Genomic DNA, 15,877 nt, shown 5'->3' with positions numbered 1-15,877 from the left:
TTTATCATGGTCTCGAATTGTGTTCTTATAAAAAAAAAAAAAAAAATTATTTCCGTAATGTTAAGTCAAATTATTTTCAAAAACGTGTAACGAGCGAAATATCTCCAATTATCCTGCGAAGTTTTCTATGTCGAAACGCAACATGTCTACAAACTCTGTATGCGTGTCAGAGTGAATGTCCGAAGCAACAAAACTACCCGACAAAATTTGTGTTTTGGATCAACCCACACAGGTAATACCCTGAATGGCATGTTCTCGAGATGTTTTCCTTTTTGGTTTTCCGGCAAAGGAAATAAAGTCAACGTACTTTAAATAAGAGGAAAGAGCGTTCAAGAAAAAAAAAAAAAAAACAGGTGAAAAAGGAACAGCTGATCAACAGAACGGAGAACGGCTATTTCGAGAGGACCCTTTCGTGTTGTTTCCACACATTTTGATATATACATATATGTATCTGTGAACAGATGGTGAAAAAAAAGAATACCTATATTACATACTTAAGACATAAGTGAACAAAAAAAAGCATCTAATACGCTATTATTGATATAGAACACAAAGTGAATATATATATGAGAAAAAAGTATATTATATATAAATATATATATATAAAAAATTGATATATTGACGCTGTAGGATTACACTTGAGGCTGAATGCGTTTATTTGCGAAAGTGAGAAAGAGAGAGAGAAAGAGAGAAAGAGAGCGCGTGCGCGAGAGAGAGAGAGAGAGAGAGAGAGAGAGATAAAGTGAGATAAAGGCCGCGGTTCTTTTTTCCGAACGTCGTCGAGAACGAAAACCAAATGTTCACGGGCAGAATTTTGCGCTAGGCGAACTAAAGGCTGACAGTTTTAGAATCGAGAAAATAGTAGTTCGTAGGGTTTTTATCGGGCCGACAAAAACAAAGACGAACGTGTGTAACTCTGGCGCCACCTTTTAAAAGAGCCAATTTTATTTTCAGTTCGCGTGTTCTCGTTTATCGATGTTCGTATTGGATAACATTTCGTCTCTCGATTTGGTTTCTCTTCTCGAGTAAATCATGTTTTATATTACGCAAATTTTAGATTATTTAAAACAAAAGAAAGAATTTAAAACCATCTAATTAGATTTCGTACATAAAACGATCAGATTTAATATAAGAATATTTTACATAAAGAGAGAAAGAGAGAGAGAGATAATCAAGAACTGAAAATTACAAAATATTGCGCGACTATGCGAAATGAGTGGTCTAGGAGTTCACACGCAATACAAAAAAAACAAAAAAACAAAAAAAAAATCGATCGGCGAGATCTTTCGTTCCACCACACATGTGCGAAATCTTTTCTTTGATCGTCGTTATTGCCGCGGTATTGAGTGATAAGAGGAAAAAAAAAATAAAAGCTGCGAGAAATTGACTTGCATAGCGAACAGCGACAGCCGACTATAAACAGAGCATAAAGTAGTCTCCGTACACACGATTTACGACTAGTTTACAGAACGCGAAATCGACGACGACGTTTCTTGTTGGAGAAGCCAGCTCAGGCTGGCATAATTACGCCAGAATTGTCGAAACATTACGTATGTACGCGAAGTAGTTCGATTGCGCGAGTTTATAATTTTTCCGCATGACGCGCGTCGTCGGAATTGCGCAAACATACACACCGCGTTTCCGTTTCTCTACTATAGCTAACGTTTAAGGGACAACCTAGATGTGGCATTCTTTCATTTTGCGAGAACTATTAGTCGAGCAATAGGATTGCACACTTTTTCAGAGCCCGGTTATTTAATCGCACACGAGCCCGAGTAACACACACATATATACATATATTATATATAGACACAACTACACAAAAAAAAAATACAAAGACACACGGATATACAAGACAATGCGGATGATACACATGTACATCATACACTTTCCAAGAAGCCGAGAGAGCAAGGGGATACACGAGATTGTTTGTCTTTACTGTAAATAGAGAAGGAGCAGCATGTACGACAAGGTTCATCGTTATCACTGTAACGTGTAACATATTTATTTCTCGAAGAGTTCTCGTTGAGACCTTCCCTTTAAGTAGCCTAAGATCCGGATTTTATTTCGATTCTTTCGCCTTGTTGGAGGCACTGAGAGAGAGAGAGAGCGTACCGTGAACGGGCTTCTTTCGATGAGAAAAAAATCGTTTTTTTTTTTTTCGAAAGTATTTTTGACAATTGCCCAGACATTGCTGGTGAGCTCTTAAATGCCTCTTCAGCATTGCCTCGATTCAACTGTGAAAATGAAAGGTGCGACATGTGTTTGGCAGATTAAAAATTTACAAACTACATCAGAGTGATTCAAACAATAGGTTTTTCTTTCACAGAGTGATTTCACTCGCGACGACAAATCTACGTTTTTCTTGCACTCCAAACGTCAAAGTGATAGATCGCAGTCGCACATATTAGCAATTCTGCTTCTAATCTAAATAAAGACTATCTTTTTTAATATTTACATGATAAATGTGAAAAGTTTGTTAGAACTCTATTTAAGAATTTAAGCTGTTTATTAAGCGCATATTTATTAATATTCTGATTTAAAGGTTTATTAAAAATGACAAAATTCTAATAAATTTTTTAACATAGATTATGAATTAAATGAATATAATATTCTATATATAGAGTTTATTAGAAAACAATTTTATCTTAATTTTTCTGCTAAATAACTATATTAAGTTAATAAAATATGTGTATATATATTTATTATTTCTCATATATATCGTAAGAAATATTGGAAATATAGTCTTTAATAGTTTAATCGAGACAGTGCTGATGGAATCGCATTATTATCGATTATAAAACTCGATCGTCGCACACGACGAGTGCGACGAAAACGGCGAACGGCAATATTTTATAGAGTTACTATCATTTTTAGTTTCCGCGTTTAAGAAGAAAATGTAAAAGAAGCACACAGGCAAGTATTTCTTTTCAGTAGGTAGCCCAATTTGTTGGATAAGTCGCCCGTACCGATAGATTATTAAAAAAAAATAAAAAAATAAAAAAAAAAATAAGAAAATCAATGCGCGTGACAACGCGAGATGTAGCCGTGACGACGACTCGTGAAACGACGTTCGATCCCGATTTTCTTCGAAAACAATGTTCGCGAAGACGTGCTGCTTCGCGCGCGATTTGCTTTAGTCACGGACGCAGAAACGCAAAATCGTTCGCCCTCTTATTAAAACGCGTTTTTCCTTTCCAAACTTTCCCAAGCCCGGCCCCAAGCCCAACTTTTATTTATTACCGATTAGCTCGTAAGATGACGTTCTACCGAGGTATGCGCTATACTTATAAATACACCTTATATATAGTGGATTAAGCAAGTTACATTACCTACCTACCTACCTACCTACCCTATCTACCTACCTACCTTATCTACCTTACCTTACCTACCTACCTTGCCCTACCTTACCTACCCTACCCTACCCTATCCTACCCATCTACCTACCTACCCTATCCGCGCGCTTGACGGGTGGAACAAACAGATGAATCACGCAATCATACATTTAAGTTGCTACTTGGCACATATACCTAAGTAATATACTAACATAAACAGTATGCAATAACAAATAAATATGAGAAACGAAAGATGTGTTTTTTCTATCACCTCTTCCTTCAACACAATGTTCCTTACTAATTTCTCACTCAAACACACACATACGTGTGTTTAGTAAAACTCAATTTTTTCTGATGAGGAATTAGTAAGAATTGAGGAATCTATCTTTTTTTTTGCTTAAGACAAATGCAATTGTTCATGGGATCAGTGGATTTTAGAGTGTTAGATATGATATTTGCAAGCAAAAGCGAGTTGGTATTCGAACAGATATAATTTTCGGAAAACATTTTATTTATAAACAATAATATTCAGCAGATGATTTCGTACATATAAATGACTCTTATCTTTTAACTTTAAAAAAGAAAAACATTTTTGTGAAAATAATCAGCAATCTTACACGTAAAATTATTAAGTATATTGAATTAAATATGTTCTAATAATCTAAAAAATCTTTTGATCGCACTTATTTGTTGCACGAGTTTTATAAGAAATGAAAAAAAACTTTTCAGCTCACATAGAAAATGATTCTTTTCTAATATGAAACTTTAAAGAAAACCTTACATGTTCGTATTCGTACTCTTCACATGCGAAAACCCATTCAAGAAAGTTATTTTATTTTCAATTAATAGTTCAATTAACAGTCTGCAAAGAAATGCAGAAATAATTATACTAATTATTCCGGCTGACGTTATTTATACCTTCTGTACTTCTGGTATAATATTTTGGTTAATTTGTTTCTGAGAAGACTTCGGATCTTGTTGCTGTGGAAGATTCTGGCTATTTTGTACACTTCCCTGACCATTCGATGAAATGTTATTCTGAGTATTCTGTGGAACTTGATTCTGCGTTAGTTGTTGTTGTTGCGCTTGTTGCTGAACTTGCTGAGGTTGGCCTTGGAACTGTTGCTGAGCGTGCTGAGGCTGGCCTTGGAACTGTTGCTGAGTGTGCTGAGGCTGGTTTTGATATTGTAGTTGAGCCTGAGCTTGGAACTGCTGATGTAGCTGTTGTTGCTGCATTTGCTGTTGCTGCATTTGTTGCGGCTGCTGATACTGCTGTTGTGGAATTTGCCCGGGATGAGGTTGCTGTGATGGAACTTGAGGTTGATAAACGTGTTGCTGTGGCACTTGACCCAGATATTGCTGCGGTACATGACCGACTACTGGTTGTTGCGGTATCTGTCCTGGATACTGTTGTTGAGGATGTACTTGCTGCTGAAATTGTTGCGGCTGTATCGGTTGCTGATACGGTGGGAACTGTAATGACAATAAGATATGATGGAAAAAAATAACTATAAGTTTGTCAAAAACAATCAATTTACAAAAATGTCATTCACTATGTTGCAGTTTCTGCTTACCTGTTCGTGTTGGACAGGTAGATGTGCAGTTTCATGGGATGGTGGTAACTAACAATATCAACAAAAAGTGCACAAGCTAAGTTAATTACCCTAATCGCTACAATAAAACGACCTTGCAGTCGAAGTGATAGTCAAGTTCACACAAGATTGTACTTGCAATCGATTCATATCGATTATATCAAGTATATTTATATCGTGCTAGTAAGTAAAACTCTTGTGTTTATCTACTCAGTTAAAGAAACAATATACACAGCGTCTTCTAACTTTACATCAAACATGCTATCAAAAAAAGAATGTGTATGAAAGCAAGAAACAAAATCATCAAGATTACATTTCAATTCTTACACGCATTTTTGTAAAGTCTAATGTAAGAAACTAAATTCAATATTAATTTTTAAACGGTATTATTCTACAATACAACTAAATTTCTAAGATTTACATCTTTTTAATTGTATTTCTACTCAATAACAAAATTCTGCATTCATTCATAATTATACGTGATAACTGTGTACTTACCATTCCTTTGGCGATTTTCATTTTGTGTATTTCTTCTTGCCTGCGCTGTATGTAAGCGTCGTACTCTTGCTGAGTATAAATTTGTTGTTCATCCAATCCTTGCCATCCTTCATCTTGGGTGAAATCTGGTTTTTTTGTCTGTTCCAAAAACTCTTCATAACTGCAATAAAATATTCACGACGTGTGATTCTTTGTTGATTCTGTGATACTCAATTTATAAAATATATTTTTGACGATAAATTCCAACAATTTCTATACCTTATAAGACCGTCATGATTAAGATCAGCTTCTTTAAACACGTGTTCCCTCATTCTCTCCATTTCTTCGCGTCTCTCATAAATATCGTCTTCGGGAGCTCCTTCGGAGTAAAGTTTATCTAATTCCTTTAGAAACAGAGCTTTCACTTCGTCCTGATCCCAAAACCCATTGCCATCCAGATCTAAATCAGTTCAATTAATTTTAATCATGTAAACACATACACACGCACACATTATATAGAAATCATACTTTATATATATATAGAAAAATCAAACTTTTAAATCTTTTTTTATCTCAATAACAAAGTTATCAAAATATTGATAATAAAAAAACAGTTCTTTTTGTACCGTGAAGAAAGAAGAACGTTCTAGGATCGAATTCTTGACTTTCCATATGATCCTGCTTTTCCCATACTTCTTCCAATTGTTGCTTACTACCAGGATGATGCAACTGCACACATGATATTACTTATCAAGAAAAGTGTAGTATAAAAACAAATATTTATACATATACATCGATTCATATGTTATATGCTACATACATATATCCATATTTTAATAAGCTTAACTTACAGGTTTGTGATCCTTGTGCTTTTTCTTCATCTCTTCTAACTCTTCTTCGTATTTTTTCCTCTCTTCCTCCTTCATACCTTCCAAAAATACAATTTGTTAACTCAAGAAATGACAAATGCGACTCAAACACAACGCATCGTAATTTTTTCATTTATTAGTCCTCGCAATAAATAATGATAATTACTGTTATACATTTAAGTAAATAAGCAAGCCTAGAAATGTTACGTTTTGTTACCGGTATTACCCTTCATCTTTTGCTCTTCCTCGAACTTCTTTCGCATTTCGTATTCCTTGAACTCCTGACGTCTTCGTTTGTCAGCTTCCTCCAGATCCTTGGTAGTCTGCAATTTTTTAATAATAATTTTGAATTATTTTTTAACTGTTAAAACTTGATTATTCTGAATAATTTTGTTTTCAAATGCGTAAACCTTGGCAATCAACTTCTTTAAATCATCTATCTCAAACGTGTGCGAGTTGGAATGATCCAAATGCTCAGCAATCTTCAAATGATCAAGATCCAACCCGTTCATCAAATTATGTTCCTTGGTAGCAAGATGTCTCAGTCTTTCTAACTCTTCTCGTTTCAATTCGTCTAGCTTTGTTCTGATCTTGTGATCGACGAATTGCAGCTCGTGCGCTATCTTGCCCGTCTGCATAAATATCATAAATATACAATAAAAATTGTAAATATAAATAAATTAAATGTAATGCTTACACGTATGTCCTTTTCGTCAGCTTTCTCCAACTTTGATCGAAAGTCCGCATCACTTTCTAAAGCTTCAACAACTTCCTTCAAGTATCTATGATATTCCAAAGCGTTTGCCTGCAGCCAAAAAAAGTTTTGTGTGCAATCAACAATAGAAATTAAAAAGATCAATGACATTATTCTCAAAATATCCTACCTCCTCGATCTCCTCGACCTCGTTCTCATTGTCTTTATGTTCTCCATCCTTCTTTTGTTGCGTAACTGGAGGTGCGGTTGATGTTTGTATTGTTAAAACTACCAAAAGTAACGGCAAAAGGTACTGCATTCTGGAACTAATCAGAACAAAAATCCTAACGAATGTCAAAAATCTGTCTTTTTCTATTATACAAACTTTTTGTTCAAATAAAAAACGTATATAACTGTTTATCTCTTTCTCATTTGTGTAATACGTATTTAATTAGATAAATATATGATACTTTTTTATTTTTACGTACAGTTTATTTTCTTTTCTTTTTGTCATATAAATTATCATACAATTTTTTCACAAAACAAAACCTATTCAACACTTTTCGCTTCGCACATGTTTGCTTTATTCTAGTCTTTCAAATAACACGTTATTGTATATTTCTATTACATGTCTGTATACATATGACGAAGAAAAACAATAATACCGTTTCTACCGATCGGTATTCATGGTCCGATGTTATTTTTGAGATCGTTTTAATCTTAACATGTTGTATGAGTTGTTTGATTGGCTAAAGAGCATCTCAAAAACGCGACCTTAAATATAATATTCGACTATATGAATACAATACTAGCCTATGTATACAAACACGATCGTGAATTTAAAAAATATGTTTAACACAGATGTGAAAAAAGCACGCGCAAACAAGGTCATATGTGAACGATGAAAAGAAAGATCTGTGTAGAATTTCAAAAAAAAAAGTGAAAGTTGCACATGAAAAAAACGATGATCAATTCGGAGCAATAGATTCCGGAGTTTTCCGGAACGACAGTCGTTTTGAAATTTAGATGACAAAGACTGGCAAAGGCAGATATTAAAGGAAATTAACAAATTTCTGAGAATTTTCAACAATCAGACTTACGTCAATGTAGTTGCAACATACGTTCCAATGGCGCTGTGTGGCTCTATATTGGATTAGTGGATACTTCGTCAAACAAACGGCAAAAGCAGACTGATCAACGAACCGAGTGTCAACCCGATCGCGCAACCAGCACTTGCTGACAGCGCAATTACAACGGGAAAGAAGGCGTGAAAAGCTCAAACAACGCGTATTTAGAATCTCCAATTCCAATTGGCCACGTTTCTTTAAATGTAATATATACGTGTATTGTACGATGACAGGAATGCCGACCGCGCGCTGCGAACAACGGGTAGTTACTCGTTACGTTCGGTAGATGGTGTCAGCTGACTCCGTTCACACACGAGTCAGATATTGGATCGAATTGTGTTACGATGTAAACGCACAAAAAATAAATCCACGCGACACAAAATATGTATAAACTACAATACCAAATGATTTTTCTATTCTATTTTTTGCAAAACTTAAATTTAAAACAATATTTACCGTTTCAATGTTAGATTGTTTCTTTTTCGCACAAAATGGCTCAAAAATCTCTCGGAAAATATTTTAATAACAGGAATTTTTGCGGAATCGCGCGTGGTAAAGCAAAAGTTTTTGATACGAAAATAACGAGGCTGTAAAACATGTGTATTTTTACGTTTATAAACGATTTAAAGGTCACGAATAATCCACAGAGCAGCTGACATTTCGCGCGCTCAGATTGTGACGACACAGCAAGCTCTGTCGTAATATTAATCAATGCACAATTTTTTTTGTCTTCAAGACTCTTGTTATCGCGCACATACATTGCATATTCAAGTAATTAATTATTTGAGTGTATCAATGACAGATATGTAAGTTTTATGTAAGTTACGTGTTAAAACGAATCAAATAAATATAAAAATCTGTAATTTGGTATTGTTAAAGTTTTCAATTTTGACGTGTAAAGAAAGAATTTCGTAATTAAAGCGAGAATGGATTATTTAGCTTTTTCTGAAAAATTATGTGCCGCGTTAACGCGTTTCGCGCTTTACGAGTGTCACGTAAACACAGATAATTACGGCTGTTTCGATTCGCAGCTCGATAGTTATACTGGCCGAGTGCCAGATGTAGTCGCGCGGACGTGTAGCTCATACAAATAAACGTACTAACAAACGCTGATGGCTATCTTCCTACCGTCTACTTCGCAAGTTTGCGAAGAAGTTATCAAACTGGACTTCGATTACACCGAGCATCGTCAATAAATAGTATCGATGTTCCTCGCAAAACAAAATTTAACGAAGAAAGATCTAGATGTTCCGCAACGCGCGATTGCAAATAATTACAAATAAAACAAAAAGAAACAATTAAAGCATTGTTTTTCTCTTTTACGAGAAGAAAGAACGGGGTTCGAGTAATTAAAACCGACGCTGTAAAAGTCGGCCATAAAATTCGACGATCGAGCCGGTTAAAAATCCGGTAATGAAAAAAAAAAACATACATTAAAATTTGCGAGAAGAGAGCAACGTGCTAAAACGTGCGGTGTGCCGCGGCAAAGTGAAAATCTATTACCGGACTTAAAGGCTCGGGCCAATAACCCCATTTATGTTTTATAGGCTGGCTGCTCTATCTTGATTTGGGCGGCAAGTAGGTCCGGTGTGTTTCTCGCGCTGGTAACCGGAAAAGGAACAGAGTGTCTCTCTCGCACAGAGAATGAGAGAGAGATTGACGGTGAGTGATGAAAAAAAAAAAAAAAGAAGAAGAGAAAGCCCGACATGTATCGATAGCGAACGAATGAACCGCCGCAAAGGGCAAGAAGGTAGTATATCTCGAAACATATATACGCGAGCCAACCACTAAAAGTTTACGACCACGCCTCTGAATGATCGGAAACCTTGCACTGGACACGATTCTCCACTTGGCTTTAGCTAAATGTCGTCACTTTCGAACACCCGTGTTCCGTTTTTCGACAATAGCCAGAACCAATCCACCGCGAAAATTGCTGTGACATTCTTTGGACTGCCGAGAGGATTTAAATTCCTTTTAAAAAAAACCTATCTTATCAGGGGATTTCAGGAAGTTTCAAATGATCATTAATAGTGCTCACACCTGGAGAACCACTCATGCTACAATTTCTCATACAAATATTTTCGGATACTTAACAAGCATGAAATATAAAAAAAAATATATATATAAAAAAGATGGAGAAGGAGAAATAAAAGAGAAATGATTACCGATTACAAGTTTCATTGCGTTACTTTTTTCTACGTTTCGAAAATATTGTATTTATTTTTAGTTCCCACTGAAGAGATGATTTAAAATTAAATCGAAACGTTTGGGACCAATATAAATGTGTATCACGTCAAAACACCTCGCAAACTGGTTCAGCCCGTCATACATCTCTACACTGAGAAAAAAATACTATTAACTGAACTAAATGCGTTTAATTGAGTTTCAGTTTGTTATCTGAAATACTTGTGTTTTCAATTCAAGCATATGGTAATAAAGATAATAAATTCGTATAAGTTGAATTAACAATAGTGGTAATGAAGTTATTTAATTCACTAAACCATGAATTGTTTTGTCGAACATAAGTTGTGATAATTTCAAATAAAAGATATTGTTAAAAAAGATGAAATAGGCACTTCTTATTTACTTTAATTGAATATAATCTGAATTTCTTTGTACTAAGTATTTCACCTAATCAAACTGCTTATTTTTACAAGCAGACAAAATATTGTGTTGTCCTATTGTGTTGTACATTCAAAGTTATCTGTATTTAAGCAGATTATAATTTTGTTAAAATAACTAAATTGTCTTTCGGTATAACCTAACCTAATTATTATATCTATTGAAACATGATATCTTCTTACATTAATCAATATTTCATTGACAACCCGTGACCGCTGCATATAGTTGAAGCAAATACTATTTTGTTACTTCAACAACTTTTTTTTCTCAGTGTACTCTTTGAATTTTTACATCTGAATCCAAAAAAGATCTTCCTCGTGTTTACTCGTTTATTAAGAGAAATAATTTTTGCCCAAAAATCCATATATATATATATATATATATATATACAGCATCTCTTATAATAGTAATCCATATAAGGTATCCAGCATCACACGTCAAGCGTGATCTTAATCACCTGAAATATTTGCTTACTCCGTCTTATCGCGGTTCTGTAAATAATGCGCTTGATAAGCGCAGAAAACAGAATGCCGCTGTGGGGGCCGTAAAAGTCCTTATTAGTTTGAGCTCTTGAGTGAGAGCGTCGGACCCCCCGCCGGTGCACCGAAGAGGCGAATCTCCGCACACACACACACACACACGCGCATATCTCTCCTGTTCCGAATTCGAAATGACACGAGGAAGCCACTCTGCTTCCTCCCGTGCACTCTCATCCACAGCGGGTCTCTTCAAGGTTTGAATTCCTAAGCCAGTCATTAGGAGAGTATACCTGTGTCTACAATCTTTTGTAGTCCCTGTTACCTCGCCGACCGCTCGTCCCGACAAGTGTTTTCGTATCTGATTGACCCATCTCTTTGGTGGGGCAGGGCTCTACCAAACGACTAATTTTTCTTAGAGCTAACGACCTTCGTCCCATACCTGACGTCCTCCCCTCCCCCAAAGCGACCCCCTGTCCTCTTTCTTCCTGCCACCCACCGCTGACCGCTGACCAATTTCGCTTCTTTTGTCTTTTCCCGCATAATCACGTCGCTTGCTCTTCGTCCTCGACTCGCGAAATTGTGCAGTCACCGGAAACGCTCGCGATTTGGTCTGATCGGCCGACGTTCATTCCCCGTCTCAGACAGCCTATCTTCTGTTATTCCCCTCATTCCCGGTCATCATCTCGTTCTTCCTCCGCGTTCTTTCCGCGCGTCCCTCTCACCTCTTTCGAAAAACGCGCCCCTTCGAGAAAGAGAGTGGCGCACATCGGGCTGATGCGACCGCCGACGATGCCGACTTCATCCTCCACTCATTGGACCACCTACCGCGCGGGAACGGCGTATATATCCACTTGTGTCCTGTTTCGTGAGGATCCACAAGCGAAGGTTTCAACTTTTTTTTTTTTTTTTTACCGCTACTCATCTCCGCATTGCGGAATTTGGCGGATAAAGAACGTCAAAAAGAATGGCTCCTTTCGGGGAAACCTCGTTGTCACTTTGAAAAGTGTATTCGCACATTTTTCATTTTTCAATAAATCAAGCGAGAGTTTTGAGAATCGAGAAGGAATTTGTCATCGGTGTTTTTTAAAAGATAATCCACCAGTGCGGACACCTCCTGTGACCTCACCATTAAAACTCACAATAATCTAATGTCGGATCAAGATTCCAAAGCTGTGAAATATATATAGTATTTTCTAAAATACTCGAAGTATGTGCCATTTTTATCTCCAAGTTTTCAATCATTTAGGTCTATCAGATGCATTCTTTTTTCAGGTGCGCTCGCAATCAGCGGGAGATCTTTCCGTGAGAGAAAGTATTACGTTTGTTATAGAAAATTGAGTCATCAGAATCGAGCTGATCTTCTTACTGCATTTTTATATAAACTTCAGAAATTATTATAACGTTATAAATATATATATCGCTATTAAAAAATGAAGATGTATATAACACTAACTACACTGCTAAATTGATGTTTCAAATACGTTGATGTACATTGATCTATTCATTGCGAATGAGTTTTGATATCGCAATAACGTCTTAATAGATGATCGACGGGATCTTAAAACAGATACACTTTCAGTTTCTTTCGCCGTTTCTCTCGACTCCCGTCAAGTTTACTTTTACTTTGCTTTTAACTTTCTCCATGCTACAATATGTATGTATTTCGCTGTGTGTGTGTGTGTGTGTGTGTGTGTGTATGTGTTTGTGCACCCTTCTTATCTACAAATGTACACCTATCGTGTCATTCTTTGTTAAGTGTATTCCTCTTTGATTTTTCTACAAGATTTTTTCGAAATTATTCCTCAAAACTTTTAAAACAATCTCTTTGCACCAAACTTCTCACGGTTCTCTGTATCACGTTTTTTTTTTTTCTATCTATACGCTAGTTCACACGTTCTGAGAGCGACCGTGTAATAAGTAAAACACAACTTCACGTAAAGATTTTTTGTATAATTTCAGAATTTGATCTTAACCTAATTTAAAATAATGTGCACATGTACAAACAACGTATGTACGCGGTATATTAATAAACGCAAAGAAAAATTTATTACTTTTCGTTTTCTTTTAACACTGAATTTGCAATATCTGACGAGAAAAAGGAGTATAAGCATGTGAAGCGAGATTCCTCTTGCTCTCTCTCTCTTTCTCTCTCTTTCTCCGCTATAACGAATGTGCGACCAGTATTCGATACTGAAGTGCCAACGTATGCCGTCACTGACCGCGCCGCCTTCAAGAATGGACATACGGAATTACGGACTCGTCCATGTGCAGTGCAACCTCTCATTTCCCTCCTACTGCAATCAGCGGCATTTAAGCCTGGCTTTCGAGCGTTTAAGCATTTAGCCGCTTCCGCCATATCTCGCGGTTGTGCCTCGTACCGGTCGTACTTTTTTTCGTGGAACGCGGGGACGACTGGACTCTCCCTCTCGTTTGGTTCCCCGAAGAACGGACGTGGCGATAGATACTGGCGTGTCACACGCGGAAATTGCACTTTAACCTTCTTTTGCCAGCAAACGTCAACCAAGCGAACGATGAGATATACACGTCGAACATAAATTAAGACAAAAAGAATTTACGATGTAAATTCCGAACCGAAATAAATTTCACAAAAAAAAAAAAAAGAAAAAAGAGAGAAGAAGAACAGAGAAGAAGGAAAGAACAAAACTATAAGTTTTATCTCTTTCGAGAGATAAGATAAACTATTTCTTTACATTCAATAAATATTTCCTTACACTTCCTTTGCTTAACAACCATGTCATTTAGATATGAAACAACCGAACAAACATATACGTATATTAAAATTTAAGAAACTTTATTTCTCATATTCGGAATCTCCAGGACTTCTTTCTTACACACAGCGAGACGATGTGAAAAAGAAGAGAACATAAACTCAAGAATATATACCAGATAAGAGCGTAACAAGAGAGTTCTTCGCATGCGTATCTTTTATATCGTGGTAATTGGTTAGTTTGAGGTTTGCAAATGTAAAACCGCACGACCGCAAGTCCTTCGATGCTCCCCTTTCAATATTGCGATACGTAATCGACGATTCGCGCGCGCGCGCGTTATTCTCCACGTGGAAAATAACACTCTTGTATTTTTTTTTTGTTTCTTTATCGACGGTGTTGAATAATAATTTCACACTTGATTCCACGAGTAGTGTGCCAAGGCGAAAACTCTCGGAGAAATATCTGTGTGTTAGTTTTCGGAACGTGATTTCGGGAATGACTGTCACAAATCGCGCGCGCGCGCGCGCTATATCGCGCGTTATCGGAAATTGCGACGTCTTTTATTTTTTTGCAAATGCACATTTATAAGCAACGACGAATCTGTTGGCGTTCCAAATGTCACGATCTCGCAATTTCGCGATGTGTGCTAGAAAAAGTCCTAGGCCTTCCCGAGAAAGGTCAGTCGAATATCCTACGACTTTTGAAATGCTTCGCTTTCGTTGTTACTTATTATGGAAGCTCGTGTATCGTCAATGTTGCGAAACGATCGCGTGAAATCGCTCGAATATGCTGTGCATAAAAATGTTTATTTACTTAACATTGCGCGAGCAGCAAGATATATATATATATATACGTACGTTGTCTCGGCAAACTTGTATTTTCTTCGCATCGTGATAATTTATTCGCATGCGTCTTTAATAATATGTCGTTCCGTAACAGTCGTTTATGACGCTTAATAGAGTAACACATAGTTAGTCTCAAACGTAATCTAAAGTGTATATTTGATTATTCAAGTTATTCTTGTGTAACGTATAATCTTTACATAGATTAGAAAAGAAACCCGAAATGTATTTTTAACAGATTAGTTAAAGATTAATCAAAGATTTATTAGTTTGTGTGTGTTTGATTTTGAAATATGTACAACACTTGTTTTTTTTTGCTTTGTTTGTGGAATTCTTGAACTACTACATCAAAAAGCGTCTATGTGAAACGCGCGAACAATCCACAAACATAGCAGAAATTTTTCAATTGAACGTAAACTTGTTAAGCTAACGGTCGCACAGTTTTGTTCGTGCTGTTTTTTAGTAATTTTCCAACTTTTCCAAGCTTTTTATTTAAACGTATTTTTTCTTGTGGTAAAACCATTACATGGTAATTTTAAAGTAATAAAATTTTATTACAAATATATTTTAAGTCTTTTTCTTAATTTGTTTTAATCAATTTGCACTTTTATACAAAGTTTATCTGTTTCTTTGGATGGCCGAATATTTCTAGGACCAACTGTATATTGAATAAAATCAACTGTTTTTATATTCCTCAATGTTCATTGTCCAGAGTCGAAATCTGATTAGCGTTATACGAGACATCCTTTTACGATTCTTTTTTTTTTTTATACAAAAACTACCGAGCGCATCGAGTTTCGTGTGACAAATCATCGAGTTTTCTAATACACACATTGTATGAATGAAGTGTTTATCCATCACAGATGGCAATAATGAACAGTACAGCCTTGGAATAAAAATGCAATTACGTCTGCCAACGCGCATCCTCGGTTAGAAAATAGGATGAGTTACGATCGACAACAGCGGCGAGATCGGGAGGTGAACAAGCGAAATTCCAGCTAAGGCGACGACTGTTATATGCGATGTTGACGATCGGAGAGCTTTCGAGGGTTTCGCAATGCGCACTTAATCCGAGAGTGCATGCGTAAACTTCTTCGCGAACTTCCTCTTA

At 36.3% G+C, this 15,877-nt stretch overlaps 1 protein-coding gene across 3 annotated transcripts in view; it reads right to left on the bottom strand.

The window, feature by feature from the left end:
* Positions 1 to 3,825: 3,825 nt before the first annotated feature.
* The window catches only part of LOC109853956 (nucleobindin-2), a 56,060-nt gene continuing 44,008 nt past the window's right edge, over positions 3,826 to 15,877 (bottom strand). The window contains exons 1-11 of one of the 3 annotated variants that reach the window (XM_020426563.1): positions 8,068 to 8,309; positions 7,158 to 7,293; positions 6,971 to 7,078; positions 6,684 to 6,905; positions 6,491 to 6,596; positions 6,256 to 6,332; positions 6,031 to 6,133; positions 5,684 to 5,864; positions 5,426 to 5,585; positions 4,910 to 4,957; positions 3,826 to 4,808 (exon numbers count right to left, since the gene is read on the bottom strand). In XM_020426563.1, the coding sequence (XP_020282152.1) occupies positions 4,248 to 4,808; positions 4,910 to 4,957; positions 5,426 to 5,585; positions 5,684 to 5,864; positions 6,031 to 6,133; positions 6,256 to 6,332; positions 6,491 to 6,596; positions 6,684 to 6,905; positions 6,971 to 7,078; positions 7,158 to 7,286 (1,695 nt within the window). In that variant the 5' untranslated portion in view covers positions 7,287 to 7,293; positions 8,068 to 8,309 and the 3' untranslated portion in view covers positions 3,826 to 4,247. Of the gene's footprint in view, positions 4,809 to 4,909; positions 4,958 to 5,425; positions 5,586 to 5,683; positions 5,865 to 6,030; positions 6,134 to 6,255; positions 6,333 to 6,490; positions 6,597 to 6,683; positions 6,906 to 6,970; positions 7,079 to 7,157; positions 7,294 to 8,067; positions 8,310 to 15,877 lie in introns of those variants that run through there. The other 2 variants (XM_020426565.1, XM_020426564.1) reach the window with 2 other exon arrangements.

This window comes from Pseudomyrmex gracilis, unplaced genomic scaffold (assembly GCF_002006095.1).
Source record: "Pseudomyrmex gracilis isolate BER0280 unplaced genomic scaffold, ASM200609v1 scaffold_57, whole genome shotgun sequence".
In the NCBI taxonomy this organism is placed as follows: domain Eukaryota; kingdom Metazoa; phylum Arthropoda; class Insecta; order Hymenoptera; family Formicidae; genus Pseudomyrmex; species Pseudomyrmex gracilis.
Note: the sequence above shows the minus strand (reverse complement) of the source record. Positions and strands in the feature narration are given on the sequence as shown.